At 38.0% G+C, this 16,744-nt stretch overlaps 1 protein-coding gene across 2 annotated transcripts in view; it reads right to left on the bottom strand.

Annotated features, from left to right (window-relative positions):
* Positions 1–217: 217 nt before the first annotated feature.
* SH2D4B (SH2 domain containing 4B) overlaps positions 218–16,744 on the bottom strand; it is a 65,202-nt gene continuing 48,675 nt past the window's right edge. For both annotated transcript variants that reach the window (XM_033065459.1, XM_033065460.1), the window contains exons 7-8: positions 10,166–10,386; positions 218–6,922 (exon numbers count right to left, since the gene is read on the bottom strand). In XM_033065459.1, the coding sequence (XP_032921350.1) occupies positions 6,830–6,922; positions 10,166–10,386 (314 nt within the window). In that variant the 3' untranslated portion in view covers positions 218–6,829. The remainder of the gene's footprint in view (positions 6,923–10,165; positions 10,387–16,744) is intronic.

The following is a 16,744-nucleotide window of genomic DNA, read 5'->3' as shown; positions in this document are numbered from 1 at the left end:
GTGACAACTTGGAAAATGAGATCCTTTTTTTCTACAAAAGTTCATGAATAGGTTTGGTCTTTTACATAACCATTGATAGAATTAGCCTTTTTCAGAGAAATTGGAAGGTCTAATTTTCTTTATGTTATTTATTATTCCATTTAAATTAATTCCTTTTTGATGCTGAGACTTTTCAGTAGAGTATAAATGTAAATCCTACTCTAAGTATCTAAGCATGTAACACAATATATTCAAAATTGTGGACAAGATGCATCCACTCCTTTTTTTCTAAACTCACTTTCCTAGCTTAATTTTTTTTCTGGAGAAAATTATCTGGGGTCTTATTTAAACCTTCACGAATTTATTTCAGTCATCAAATCAGATATTTAATGAGCTTGACATTTTGACTAACTGCTCCCTGGGTATTTTCATACTCCCTTAAAAGGAAGCTAGCATTAAGGGAGAGAATGGATACCTAATGAAATGCCAAAAATATTGAGTGTGTGCACTGAATTTAGAGCATAATGTAGCACATTTTCTTTCAGAGATTAATAAAAATATAAAATTTTTCTGTGTTAGATATGAGCACATCTTCCATATTTTCTGCAATTAAAAATGTGCTTAGATAATTTTATTCTTTTTTATTTTTTACTCCAAGGAATTGAAACAATTTTATGAAGCTTGGCATTTTGAAAACTGAACATTTCTCCATTAAATAGTGTCAATGGAAGATTTTAGAGTAGCTCTGGGGAAAGTGAAAGTGATTTTAACAGGCAGCCCTAATAAAAAATTTTCATATTAATCAACTAAGGATTGCCACATGAACTCCAACAAATGTTGTGGGAGCTCAGTGTTGGAATGCAGTGTACATTTTTTGTCCCAGAGAACAGTTTGCTTGAATATATCTGTCTCTACTGTTTTCTTATTTTAAAAAACCAGATAGATTCCAATATAGATCATTGAAATTCAAAATAAATGAAGTAGCATGATGTAAGTACAGCACATAATAGGTAACAAAATACTGTCTAGAAGGCAGCCCTGAACTCATGCATTGCTGTTAGAATTTTTTTTTTTTCTGGGATTCCTTGAGAGAAAATGTCAGCAGTAAAAATCATAATGAAACATGCACCTTAACACTTCTTCATTACCTTGGATTTGAATGACTTCCTAAAACCGTATTTCATATTAGCATCAGGCTATCACAAGCAAAAAGGGTTTGAGAATCAATAAAGGCATAAGTGCAGCAGGCTGGCTATCTCACTAATTGCAGTGCAGTGTTCACTGTGCAGCTCTTAGATAAAATTCCTGGATGAGAAGATATTTTCTTGTTTACAATGCTGACATTTCCTACAGGAGAGCAAAATAACCAGGGATACCTTTATTCTTCACTGAGTTTTTAAGAGCTGCAAAAATTACACTGACAAACTCATCATACTTGATGTGATAAGCAGTGCGTAGTTTCTACATTTGTAAATCCTGATATGCATTATACATTTTACAATTTTCTGCTCCAAATAACCTAAGAATACTCAATAACTTTTGTCTAAGACAGCTAAGTCTGAATTTCCTTTCAAGCAATCCATGCCCTACCAGTTTGTGGAATAGAAGGTGCATAACAACTGGCCACGTTGTTACATGCATTGACCATTAATGACAACAATCTTGCAATTAGAAGAATTATCTCCTACCAAACAAGAATTTGCAATCACTCCCAGTTTACACACCCATACACAAAATACGTCTTTACTGTGTTCTCGATCCACTCCCTCTGTATCATTCCTGAGGCAACTTAATGTTACTTAGAACAACTTTTGGGCTTTTATCTCACTCATTAGGAATTTCTTCCTGTTGCTATTGTGAGAGGGAAAAGGAATGACCACACTACTTTGAATGCTAAGCAGGAAAACCAGTGCATCAGGAAATACTTAATCCAAGCTTTGCCTGCTGTTATATGGAATTTTATATGGAATTAACCAGTCCTGCCTCCTCTCTTTTCTCTCTATGGCTTGTGAGCTTATGCTCTTCTCCCACCCACAGTTCTCATTAAAATTGAGAATGGGGGAGAAATGGCAGCTAAACTTTAAAGGAGACATTAACATGCCAAGTCTTTTCTTTGTACACACAGCACGAGGACACAAATAGGACCAAACTAAATGTCCAGTCTCTTGAAGTTATTTCTCTTATTTTCTCTAAAGAAAAGTCACTAATTGATGTATAATAAAGATACCATAAAATATTATCTTTGTTTAAAACTACTGGAAGAAATTCCAAGAGAGAAGAAACCAAACCCATTGAAGGCTCCAGCCTAGTAGAAAATTTGCATTAGCTACGGGCCATCATGTAAATATACAAGCTACAGGATTAATCACTAGTAGTAAACAAATATTTGAAGAGAAGCTTTCACACAGCACTTGCATGGCAAGAAATTAGCTATAAAAATCAATTATGCATCATTATCATCTGACAGTATGTATCCAGGAGATTCATCTCAGGAAACACAAAGCAAGCATCTAATCAAGTGCAAACACCTGATTTTGCAATTGATAGCCTGGCCAGGGACAGACTTCTCAGAGGTCATTTACCCCATCCTCTTGGGAAGGCAAAAAGGAATCTTAAAGCAAAGCCACAATAAGACAAAAAAGAAAGCCAGTCCTTGAAAATAATTGAAAAATAAGCTCTGACCTGTAAATTATGAAAACAAATTTATTCATAGAAAGATAAAAGCTTCTCCCACTGTGAACTCCCAGTCTACCTGAAACCAGGTTTGTGTTTTGTGTTATGGTAAATGGAAGAATTTAGACTGCAATGAAATGTGGTGCGGCTCCATTAATGCTCAATATTCAGGTTTCTGGTGTTTCAAGGGAAGATTGAGCAGAAGTGGATTCCTAGGTGATAAAAAACTAAAGTATTTTACTGTACTCATTGTATTAATACTGCCTCACCTCAGCCAAGAAATAAGTTCAGTTACTTTGAAAAATTAAACAAAATCTAGTGGAAAATCTCACTCTGAATATATTTTTTGGAAAGAGTTTCTACTCAGCCTGAAAATAAATCTCTGTTACAAAAACAGTTTTTAGGTATCTTTTTCTTGAGAGAGGTGTTACTTTATTTAGCTTAGCATTTGTTCAGAACAATAGGGATCTAGTACTTAAAAGAATAATTTGGGACATCAGTAGATAAAACTAATATGCAAAAAGTCGTATTACATCATTATTCCATTAATTACAAGAGTTAATAGACTGGCATCTACATTCTTTGAGTAGCTTTGGAAATCCCATCCATGATTGCTGTCAATTTCTTGGGTTTTGTTCTTTTTTAGAGGAGAGGGCAGTATTAAATTGGAGATGTACTATTACAGATTAAAACAAAATTCAAAAGAAGAGATGGATCTGTGGATCACGGGAGAAGCAAGAATAAATCCTCAAGAGATGCTTTTTCCAAAGATACCTGCAAACATGCTTGGGACCTCATGTGCCATATTTTATTGGTGTGAAACAGATATGAGAAAAGCTAACTTCATTTTAAAGTTTAAAAGTTTACCTTACTGCTGTGGCATTTTTCTTTATGAGACACAATTACCATAGCAGGCCTCTCAGTGAATTCCTGGTGGTGTCAGCAGCAAGAGATATGAATAGGGAATCTTAAAAGGAAATTCTGTAACATGCCTCTCTTACAACTCACCAATAGTTACCACTGGAAAAACAGGTCAGGAAGCAAGACTGGAATCTCAACCCAGGGGGATGAGCTAAAGCTACCCCTGGAAGCCAAGGAAATGGCAGCACCACGACCATTTTTTCACCCAGTGATGACCAGCTGCAGCCAGCACTCCATGGAGAGGCAGACAGAGGGAAGCATTCAAGGCTGCAGCACAGACCAGCCCAGCTCTTTCAGATTCCAGAGTGTCAAATCCACCTCCAAGGTAGATTTACCTCAAAGCTGAAATCTTCCAGACTTGCAGAGAGAAAAGAGGAAGCAGTGCCTGGTCTTCCTCCCAGACCAGCAAAAATCCAAAATGCTGTAAAAACAACAGGATGAGCACATTTCGCCCTTTCTTATTTTCTTAATTTTCCATATTCAGTCCTTCACTGCTTTATCTTCTATTCTTCCTACTAATTGGGCTATCTTTTCATAATCCCCTTATTGTCTTGTTGCCCCCTTAGGCAACAAGGGGGCAACCTCTTAACTTACAAAACATCTCCACACTTGTACTTCACTCAAGTATATTGCCAATAGCTGCACATCTCTACCAGGGAAAGCTTCTGTTCTTAGTTTCTGCTAGCTATGATCTCTTTTTGTTTCCTTCAAAACTTATCTTCAGCCAAGTGCACCATATTTCATTGCTGCTGCTTCTGGTTATATATTGTTTAGATTTCTTGCTTGGTAACTCAGTGAATTGGCTGGCTATTTTTCATTATTTCTGTGGGGCTATGGGGAGAAAAAACAAGAAATTCCTTTACCTGAGAATTCTGCCATTTATTAGGATAATAAAACTCTCAGCAGAAATTGCAGTTTTCGAAGTAATATCATTTGCAGGGGTACTTACAAGGGCTTTATTTTAAAGCTGGGTAAAACTTAGAGTGAGAAATGGATGGAATTCAGACAAGAAATTAGAAAATTAGATTAGGAAAAGTGCTCCAAAGTAAAAATAATGTTAATTACATTGCAAGAGGCCACATAAACTAAAGAGCTATTATTTCCATGTCTTCTTAATGGCTAAACAAAACACAAGCAGTTTGCTGGGAACTGTATCACTAGAAATAAATAGCTGTGTTATTATCAGCTTCTGAATGTGAATTGCATGTGGAACAAGTTCTTCAATATTCTGTCTATAAACATTCACAGCGTTGTGTTGAGCAATCTTTGGACAAAAGATTCCAAAAACTTTGGAATTTGCATGTCTTCTAGTATGCCTAGCACCTTTTCCAGAGAAAAGGTAGCATTTCATGTTTGGGTTTTTATTGTTTGTCTGGTTTTTGCTGTTCTTGTTTTTTTTTGGGGGGGTGGGGTTTCTTCAGTGCAGGCCTGTAAAGATGCCTAGGTGTCTAATCCTAAATCCTATACAATCACCTATCACTTTCTGACCTCAGAGGTGTGTCTGTGGATACTTACATTTTTTGTAATTTTAAAGGTCCCTTTCCATTCTCCTTTAAGTAGAGGTCCAGCTGTTCCATGAAAAAACTGTGCAATTGTGAATAACCTGAGGCTGAGGTGGTTCTTGAGATGCCTCTGAAGGAGGGAGAAAGTGCAGAGCTGGTTTCTCAGAGAAAGCAGATCTTTCTTGCCTTTTGCTTATTTGCTGTGTCCTGACTTGCTTTGTTCTGAGGTGCTAACAGTAACTATTTAAAGCCTCCTGAGCCAGTGTGCCAAGTGATTAATACAGAAACTGCCCAGCTGTCTCTGTGGGAATTCAATAGAATGTTCTTTTCATGGGTCACAAACAGTGATGGATTAAATCACACAAAACCCAATGTTAACAGAAGAAAAAGTTCTTGACCAATAATGGAGCTTGTGAGCAAAAATCTGTATTTTAATATGAGCTAGCCATAAAATTAATTATAAAAAAAGTACTGCTATTATTACCACAAGTATTTACTGCTGTAGCACCTTAAATATTTAATGTGCTTTATTGGCTGGGACAAGACAAGTTTCTTTTCCTGGTTGATTTTACCATCTAGATCAGTCAGAGTACAGAAGGCAAGAGTGAGTCAGGAGTCAAATGACTGCTTGAGGAGAAAGGGATTTACAGGAGGTTCAGGGGTCTACACCAGGATTTTGAAAAGAACCCCACAAGGCTCAGAGACTGCCCAAAGCAGCAGCTTAAAGAAATATGTTCAGTGTGTCTTTCCTATGTGCACTGTGATGAGATTTTATTATTTTTCTAGTCCAAGCACCAAGCAATTGCTCCACAGATTTAGGCTTCCAGTCTATTTTCATGGGGTTAGTATTTATAGCAAATGGATCAGGAACACATTTGTGTGCATCTTGTTTATACACATAAAACAGCATGATGATAATGTAATTAGCTGTATCTTTTCTATGGATAAATATACCAGCCCCACCCTCTCTCAGAAACTGGATGAGGAAAATACCCTGTCCTATAGCAAAGTAAAACTAGCAATATCCACTGTGTCTCTTGCAAGTCTGAAAGTGGAAAGTCTGACAAGGCCAGTGAGAGAATTGCAGCAAATCAAACAGAATAAACTGACCACTTACTGTACAGGAGTGAAGTTCCTTCCAAGGCTGTTGGGCTTCATGAAAATGTAAATAAAATTTGTATGACCTTATTCTGTCTCTACTGCAGGGAACTTTGTAGGCCTGAATTCAAAAGCGTAATGGCAAGTTTCAAGCTGCACCTAATTATAAACGCAATCACAGACTTCACAGGGATGTTTGGAGACTGCTTTCCTTGTTATCAAAGTGCACCACTGGGTAATGAAATTGTCAACAGAAACTGTCCAACCTTGCTTTGGAACACAGAATCTGTTCACCAACACTGATACTTCATACAGTACTCTGAATAGCCCCTGCCCATGCTTCTTGCAGTATAAAACGTGAGAAATTTAGGACAGGAACTTAGCATTCAGTGTAATTGGCTACAGCCTCTTGAAAATCCTTTGTAAGTAGTTCTCTTTTGCAATTTGCTGGTAATTTCTCACCTTTTGAGTGCTAGCATTATGAATAATGACGGTGATAATTCAGATGCAAACCAGAAATGTTTTAGGCCTCCTAATAAGGATACTTTTTGGCCACTAGACCAGTGGCTTTGAAAGTGGGTCAACTACTTCCATTGTTTACTTTTGTAACTATTACTACAGCTATCCAGAATGCATTCCTATTGGTCCTGGATCAGTCATTCAAATAAAGGGCTGTAGTCTGGTGGATTCTTCTGCTGTCCACATGGCTCCAGGAGTAGCTCCCCACCTGAGGATGTGATGATTTCTTCCTGGAATGATAAAACAAATTAAAATATCAAAGATTTAAGTCACACACACCTTCTAAGAATAGCAATGAAGGCCATCACTCCACTGTAACTGGCAAGCAACTATGAGTAAACACTTGATAAAATAATTACAGACCAGCAAAAGGATCTTACCAGTTAATCATTTTCTTCATGCTTTGTTTATCTCTTATTTTTACTGGTAGTAACTTGTGCTACTGTCAGAGAAATCAGTGCACACAAGAGACTGATTTACAGTACTACTTGTAGATTGCTGCACTACCTAGGAAGTCAGCTACAATTGTTTTTTAAGGGTATTCTCATGGGTTAATTGAACAGACAGATGCCAGTCTTACCATGCTGCTACCCCCAGGTAGATGAGCAACAGCTTAATGTTAAGTGCTCATGCACAACAGTAACAGCTTTCTGACTGATGACAGCAAGGTGAAAGACATTGTCCTTGCTAGGTAAAGGCAGCACCTACTCTCATTAATTAAATATTCGTGTGCCAAGTGAGTCATTCCAATGACTGATTACCAAAACACCTACTGGAGAAGTGAAGAACTTGGTCTTTGCAGTTATTCCTACAGTAATGACAGTTCATTTTTGTTTTTGTAGAAGTTTAAGACTGATAGATGCACCAAAATGAGCTGGAATACAGAATTATATTGACTAAAATAGCAATCCTTCATCTGAAAGTTTAGATCCAAGACATGGATCTATACATGGAACTAGTATTTTCGAAACCTATCCAGTTTCTATCAAAATTCGGGGCAAATTTGGTGCTTGAGTTCCCCAGAGGACATGGAGGTTCCCAGTTCTTGTTCCCTCCCAATCACTACAACAGACTGAGAATCAGTTCAGAAAGTTCCTACCCAAATTAAATTATTTTCAGAATCAAAGAATCACAGAATCATTTAGGTTGGAAGAGACCTCTAAGACCATTGAGTTCAACCTCTGGCCAATCACCACCTTTTCAACTAGACAAGAGGGTTGTAAGGAAGTAAATACAATTATTTAGCAATGATCTCGGATATGTTGTTGCTGCTTTCCACACAGTATTTAAATGCAAATCATGAAAGAAGATGCACACTCACACCATATTCTGTAAGGCTTGTTCTTCCAACTAATGATTACCACCCCCTTGTTTCTGCCAGCTGAGTTACTTGAGTGACTTCTCACTTTTTTAATCAAAATGAAACAAAATGAAGTCAATAGGTATAAACAAGTAAAAAATTAGTTATGCCAGCCCTCCTCAGGCCCACCAAAAAAAAAGTTCATGCAACTTTTGGGCTGGGGAAATATACTCTTGCCAAAAATAGTCATGAGGAAAGCAGCAGCTTCTCCAAAAACTATAGCAATAGTTGCAAGGGAAAACGTGCCCACAGCACAACCAGTCACATACAGATTCTTTGGGACAACAGCAGTGTGCTTCACCAGAGAGGGCAGGCAGAAAAGCCTCTAAGAAAACCATGTGACAGACAGGATAAAATGCCTCCTGACGTGATTGCCAAAGGTACCAGTTTTACTACAGCCATAATCTAGACAGGGAAAATAGAATTGTATGTTGGCATTAAAGCTGAACCTGTTTCCCTGATGGGGTTACTACAGGGTTTGCTATTAACTCTTATCATGTGACACCTAAGCAAGTTTTTTTCCTTCTTTAAATGGCAGGAACTAAAAGCCATTCTGCTTCTGACAAGTGCTCTATCTACTGCTGTCTGTAAATAGATGTGTTCCTCATACAATGGCAGCCTAACATGAGCAGTGATGAAAATATAGGAACATAGCAGGAGCAGAGATAGCTGGAATTGCTTGTCACCATCACCAGGAGCAGAGGGGAAACCACGTTAGCCAGAGGTTCTACATCCAATGCCTGATAACCTGCATTTGAGGTGTTGCATGTCTGCTTTTCTTTCCCTCTCAAGGCCCTGGTTAGAGTATTTCCAGGTGCACTGGGGTTGGCTGGGATGGAGCTTCACAGCTGCCTGTGCTCCACTGTCATGTTGTGTTTTGAATTTGTGGCTAAAACAGTGTTGATAACACACTACACTTTTGGCTATTCCTGGTAAGTGCTTCCAGATGACAAAGGCTTTCTTTTTTTCCCACTCAGGCCCTGCTGGCAGAGTAGGCTGGGAACAAGGGCGAACTAGGAGGGGACACAGCCCAGTTGGTTAACCCAAACTGGCCAAAAGGACATTCTGTACAAGAAGGGTGTCAGGGATTTGAGCTTCCAAGGTGGCCACTGAGAAAGGATTTATTTGAATTAGGGAAGGACATATATTTTAGTCAAATGTGAAACCTACCATCTCCCTATGTGGAAATACAATTTCTGGATATTTAATGTCATAGTTATCTCTGAGGGGACACTAAGGCAATGTTAAATGGATGCTGCAAAATAAGTGAGATAAAAGCAAGATTTAAAAGACAGGGAATTTAGAAGAAAAATAACCTGAGACTGAATACCTAAAAAATTAAAAGCTGTGAAGAAAAAGAGGAGAAAAATGTTATAGAATTATTCTGAGACAAGAGTGAGAAAAGGATAAAATAGGAAGGGGAACTAGAAAAGAGAGGATGAAGAAGAATTAGAAGAGTGGCTAAGAAAAAAAGAATTAAAACTGATGAAGACAGGGAGAAATGCAAGACAAAAACAATTTATGCTTTCAGAACCAGTGCTACTGTTTAGTTACAGTCTGGCAACAAGAAACAGAACCTAGAGGTAAAGTAATTCAAACCCATCTAAAGTCGAATAGTAAATTTCTCTTGCAAGATTGTTTTGGGTAATAAGGAGTGACCCTTAATACATCCCTGAAAGAGAACCCCTTCACGTTCCCTTCTTTAATGCAGGGTCACACTCTCTTGCTTTTGCACATTACAGCCCTTACATCAAAGGTAGAAAAATGCTGAAATTTCATTGAAAGACCTTTCTATGGTATTTCCAATCCAATTTTCCACAGCAAAAAGGCTCAGAAAGTGTTACATCTGTCAGCCCTTATTAGGCCATTTGTAGCCAAGGAGAGTACACACTGTATAAGGGGACACAAGTACATACTGGAGCATTTGAAAGAAGGGGAAAAGCCTTCTGATTCACTGCAACAGAAGTACAAATGTTACAGCTGGGCTTAGTGCACAATATTCTTTTCCACTATGGTCATTCCTATTTTCCAGTGTGGTTTCAAACTACACAGCTCCTCATTAAATTATTAATCCATTCCACTCAGCTAGTGATCTCCAGCTGGCAAGTGTTACCTTGTGAAAATCAATCAGATCTGTGAGCGTTGGGTGTCGGTTTGGATCTACCCCCAGGAAGCTGTAGAAATCCCCCGAAGCATCGACCAGGAAGTGCTTGAAGCCGTTTTGCTGGCGATAGGACAAGGCATAACCCCAGATTTTCTCACTGACTCGCACCAGGAATGCGCCTTCAGATTTATTCATCAACAACTCCTCTGCTTCCTGACGGCTGATAATGCCTGGCAAGAAAAAAACCCATGGTTATGCAGGTAACAGGTCTGTCAGAGGCAGTCAAATGCAGCAAATACTGAACAGAAGTGAAATCACAGTGGTGTAACTTCTGAAGACTGGAATGTTGCTAGGAGGAGATGTTCATGCTGTCTGCCTCTGAAGGATAGCTGTAAGAGTTTTCATGGGGTCTGGTGGGATATGCTTTTTAATTTGATGATTAAGACTTGCTTTTTCCCATCCTTACTGCTTTTCCAAAGGAAGTGCATAAATGCAACTGGCCTATCAAACCAGCAACTTCTGGACAAGCAATTGTTTAAGCAGACTAGCATGGCTTGTCATTGCAGTTTGAATTTGCAATACATCGCTCCTATTTGCAGTTGTATTGCAGTCCTGCAGAATCTGTTGCCTTATAACTGCTTTATAGGTCCTACAGAAGGAACGTAAATCAAGTTCCAGGAGGAAAAGCATTTCTCTGCTTTTATACATATACACACATACTTTTCCCAAGATTCCAGCTCTTTGGCTGCAAGGCATATCAGTAACAGCAGATTTCTTGATTTTTCTATAGCAGTCACAGAACATCACACAGGATTTAAAACTGGATGTAGAGGTTTCCGTGGCCTGATTGTCCAACTCAGATGTTGTACAGGTTGGTCACAGTCAGTCATTACTGGGGCCCTATTCAGTACCCCACCAAAATGTTCAGAGTTTCCCACAGAGGCCAGCATCAGATAGGATATGGGGGCCTGAGGTATGCTGAGGGCTTATAAAAGTATTTTACTTCCACTCAGTCCACTTCAGCACACTCATAGTACAATGCTAATATAAAACTAAGACATCAGTAGACAGAAGAAAGAAAATTTCTTCATTTCCATTGTTTCAGTTCAAAACAATTTACTCAGGAAACAATAAAATGTGCATAAATCAGTATTCTTCCTTTTGCTTCCATTTCAAATATCCTCAAAATGACTATCAGCTTCCAAGTACATACCCAGAGACATTACCACTGAGGTAAATTGGAGGAAAAGATTTAACAGAGTTTCATGAACTTTCCCCTTTTATTCTTTTGTGTCAGGAAAAAACTCCATCTCTCTTGTTCCTTCTGGTTCTGGGGCACAACACTGAAGTTGCTGGTACTTCTGCTTGCGTAGAGGTTGTGACCGATAAAACCTATTCTGATCCCAACCCACAACAAAGGTGTGATCAGAATTGCACCTGGCACTGAACCAGGTCATGCCATCCACACAGAGAGCCTGGTTCCAGTCTGTCTGGTTGGCCTAGAGGACAGTCAGCTCATGTCTCAATTATCTGTGAAACACCAGATGCTCACTCTCATCAGGAGCAGATGTTGAATTAGGCCATTCTGAATGTGAACATGGCACATGCGTCAGCAGATAACGTATGTACGTGTTCCAAAGTTACTCTCTGTGGGGAGAACTTTCTCCAAACAATGCATGCAATATTTAGTGCAAGTGCTTGTCATCTTAGAATCCTACACATGTCCTAGTGAGAGTTCCATGGGGTCCAAGCACTGAAAAGCAACATTGTTTTAGTGGAATGATAAACATAGTTCAGGGATTATCTGTTTGTACAGAGATGAGTTTTCCTGAAAGTTTGGAATGATCTAATTAAGTCCTTAAGGAAAATTATACCTCTGGGATACATAAGAAGGAATTGAAGAGATCTGGGTACTAAAAGCAAGCACCGTGTGATATTAAGAAAGGTAGAAAAACATCTCCTCCTTTCATTTTTTTGTCTACTTTGAAAATATAGATTTCTTTTACAGTTTTACTTGGTGCAATGATGAAAGGCTCAACCTCAATGGGCTCAGAGGTCCCCATGGGAATACCCTCAATACTAAGAAGAAACATACACATATATAGTCTGCTGAATGACACACATTTCTCTTTCATTAAGGATATTGCATCATCTTTGCACCAGACTTGAAAAACAGGCAGTGCAAACATAAGCATTTGTTTTGGAACAGCAAGTAGCTGCTCAGCAACAGTGTCAATTGTGCACTTTTCAAAATTAGAAATACTTTTATTGGATGTATTCCAAGATGAATTTATCTCAGTTCAAATAAAAAGATAGTTCCAGTATGAATCAATATGATACAGTGTATTATGGGAAGCTGTACCACCACATCTCAACACCAGTTACTCAAGAATTACCCAAAAACTGATTCTGAAATCACAGTACGTGTTAACCCAGTCTTCCCTCCAACTGACCTGAAACTGACCTGAAAAGTTTTATTAGTGATTATGATGGTTACTTCCTTGACAAATCTCTGCTGGAAATAAATATAGATGAACCAGACTCCCAATCTCAGAGCATTTAATGACAAGAAAGGATAAACAGTGTCATCACCAGCAAATACTATGTTAATTACAAAAAATCAGTATTTATACTGTAGTTCTAGATTGAAGGCATGCTGGTAACTCTTGAGAAATGAACTGGGTGTTGTTATAACTACCTCTTCTCCAAACAGTGCCAGAAGTGTTTTGCAGCCCTGACAAGGAATGAGCTAGACTAGACAAATTCAGCCTCAATGAATATAGAGGATTTGTAAAACAGATTTGTAAAAAAAGAGTGGTTGTATTATATAGTGAACACTATCAGGATAATTCTAGGGTTTGAATCACTATCAGGCATATAATATGAGATGAATTTAGCATTGATTAGTTTAATGGCAAACAATGTGTTCACCTGCTCTCAACTCCCATCAGTGGAGCTAAAACACTGGAGGCTTCCACATGATGCCATCTTCTTTGTCAGACCTTATTTTTGTTCTGGGCACTTTATATCATTGAGTAGGTGAGACATGCTACATCACTCACAGCCAAGTTCTTTTTTTGTTTTAATTCTCTTTTTTGCTAAAGATGGTGTAATAAATTATCAGCCAGCCACTCTCTTCCCTTTTAACTCTCCTGATTCTGTTAATAGCTCACAGGAAACCATCTCTCCCCACCATCTCCTCCCTCTTCTTGCCTCCCAGTTATTTTATTTTTCTCTGGTTCAGTTCTTCAGAGAGTGATTATTGCAGCAATGAAAGTCTCCCTCTACCCTTTAAAAAACATTATCCTGTTCTCAAGACAATTGGAAAAAGAGTGGCACTGTTCTCTTCTGAGATGACTGTAGAGAGATAGACAACATCTGTGAAATCCCTACATAGAAAATTATTTTAACTAAAATCAAGAAACTTTGGTTTCCCAAGGCTCCAGTAAGAGGTATAGAATCACAGATGCTCTTATTTGTGCTAGTTAGGATATTAATGATAACTATTAAATTGAATAGAAACCACTGATGCTTTTTAAACTAATTCCCCCTCACTCTCATTCTTGCTAATCTCTTAAAAAGATTTTTAAAAGGAGAAAAACAGCCCAGTTTTGCAATGCTCATAGATATTAACAGCTTGGATTCTTAGCAAGAGAATAACATTTTCTAAGACACTTATTTCAAATTATAGAACATTCATCATCAACTGACATGTTCCTAACTAACAACTTCATTTTTAAAATACAGGGCCTGTAATGACAATTTGTAGATAATGATAGGCAAGTCTTAACATTTTTGTTGTAATTATGTTCTTTTTACTGCCACCAATCTTTCAAACAGGAAAAAGAACATCCTAACATTTAGGGTATATTAAGCTCATGTGCGAAGTGGTGAGTTCATTATTAATTTAGTGAGCCCAGCTAAGAAATCCTAATGCTGCCTTCCAAGTTCACAGGAGCCTCAACAGCAGGAAGTGCTATTCTGCAATGACACTTCAGCTTCCCACTCTACTTTCAGGGTTACCCTACACACATCCTTGAGTGGAACTCAAGATGAAATATATCTGTTACAAGAATGCCACACCAAGCATGGATCCAAGGCTGATGAATTTTGCCAAAAAGGCAGACTATGTATTAGAAGTCTAGAATTATGTTTTCACCATTATACAGATAAAGTTACATCATGTTCTTTGTGGTAAGGGTCTAAAGTACCACATGTAATAGTCATGTCTATATAAAAAGGTAATTCAGCCTTTAACAGTCAATATATTTTTAATACACACACACATACATATATAAATTAAATATTATATATACTTTAGAATACACGTCTATTATAATATATTTGTATATGCCAAGAGGCAGCTAAGATTAGAGGGACAGCAGGTACAAGCACAGCCCAGAAGTGTTCATTTAGCCTTCTGCAGTAGAAGCTATTTGCTCAGCTGATGTTTTGTCTTTTGGCATTTTGCCATTAGCTTGATCTCAAACACTCCAGTGCATGAGGTCCTACTCAGAAAAAGTGTTACAAATACTGGCATGAATAAATGAGAACAATGTAATGAAAGAATTCATGGCAAGAGAGCTTTCACGACCATTATGAAAAGCCTTCTATCTTGTGCAAAATTGATTTGATGAGCAATTATGAATATTCACATGCAGTAAGTGCAGAAGAAAGAGATCAGCTTGTTTATACAGCTTAAGACATCTAACCAGGGTGATGTAGATCTCTAATCAGGATCCAAAGCAGAGAGAAGCCAATACCAGCATCTCCTTTGTTTTCATCAGGATTAGATCAAAGCCCAAATGAATACAAAAACGCCTGGCAATCATTACATGAATGATTCACATGCTAAAGGTCATAAAGACACATTACACTGAGAGTAAGTGTAAACAGTAAATAAATAAATTAGCACAAGGAATTATGAGGAATTAGCAGGTAACTCCTGAATAATGTAAAGGACTATATTTTTTCAATTATACAGGCAGATCTAGTCAGGACTTTGAAAGATAGTGGTAAAATGGCCATAAGAGGGAAGGAGCAGTTTGCCAAGCATCAGCCAACCCCTTCCATTTTTTGAACTGAAAAACTGAGCTAGGCAGACACACTACTCTAAACACAGCATTCAGAATAAAAAAAATCCCAATGGCAAAAGAGCAAATTTTCCAAAAGTTTCCAAATCAATTTCTTCTCCTCAAGACTTACGTAATTTGAAAATCAAAAGTTGGATTACACCTCACAATGGAGAAAAAAAAAAAAAAAAAAAAAAAAGGTAAAGTAAATTTCAAAAGGAAAAAAACACTATAGAAGCTTGAAAATAGCTTTGTGTAGAACAGATTTAACAGATTTTAGGGTTTTGGGCATTTTGAGTCAAAAGTTCTGGTGTGGTGAAAGGAAAATTCATAATAGGTTTTTCTTCCTACTTCATTATGATTTTAATTAATCGTGCAGTTAGAAGTAAAGATCAAACCTACCTGGGGCCAAAATCTGAATGAAAGCAATGAGTTTTGAAAGAAATAAATAATCAGACAAGTAAACAGAAATTGATGAAGGGCTTGATCCAAGTGTGGCCAGCCTGGTTCCGGAGGAGCTGGCAGGCTGTGCCACATGGCAGGAGGAGCAAGAGCAGCTTCTGAGAACCCTGTGAACCTCATGGAGGGGGCAGAGCTTACAGAGTCCACAGAAGAGGAAGATGCTCATGAGGAGCCAATAAAGCTAAGATGAAAACTGAAGCTGGGGAGCTAAAATTTAGAATAGATCTGAGCTTTTTGAGATCCCCCAATAAGGTGGGATAGTTAAAGGCTTGAGACAAACACTGGAATGCATGACACTAGCAACCATCCCTGGTCTGGGAGAAGGTGAAAAACCCATCTCCTTCAGCCACTCAGAAAGACTAAAAGCATAAAAGCAGGGAAATTGAGTAATGGCTTCCTTGCAGTAGAAGAACTAGAGTAGCTATGGTTTATACTGTCAAGGAAAAGCATCACTCAAAGCAAGTTTCCTCAGGTCGACTTCTGCAATTATCTCCCATAGGTGCATGGACTCTTAAACTGACTGAACATAGTTCTGGTTGTTCATTGGGAAGGACACAATTAATCTACAGCAGGGTGATGTCTAGACTGAATACTTTATGTCATCCTTGAGACTGCCAATGTCACACAGAATTTAAACAACGCTGTTATCAGTATGGTGGTTTATGGCCTTGCTGCAACTGAAATAGTCAAAAAGTAACAAAGGGTCTAAAGTACCACATATAATAGTCATGTCTGCAAAAAAAGATAATTCAGCCTTTAATGATACATATATATATATATATATACACACACATATATATATATGTCATACATTGTCATTTCTCTGGTATTTCCAGCAGGAGTAGCATGCACAATTAAATACATGTGCAAATATTTGCAGCAATATAAACAGTGTACTGCTATTAAAGAGGTTTCACCCTCTCCTTCCTTTTAGTCATAATCCTTTTTGAATAATGCCACAAAACAAAGAAGAGATCAATAGTATTGTGTGAGAAAAGCAGTAGCTGAGAGGTAACAATAGCTCTGCCTCTGCTATTTCAGACTAGAAGCAATA

The sequence above is a fragment of the Catharus ustulatus genome, chromosome 8 (genome assembly GCF_009819885.2).
Source record: "Catharus ustulatus isolate bCatUst1 chromosome 8, bCatUst1.pri.v2, whole genome shotgun sequence".
Taxonomy (NCBI): Eukaryota; Metazoa; Chordata; class Aves; order Passeriformes; family Turdidae; genus Catharus; species Catharus ustulatus.
This window is presented reverse-complemented; position numbering and strand designations above follow the sequence as displayed.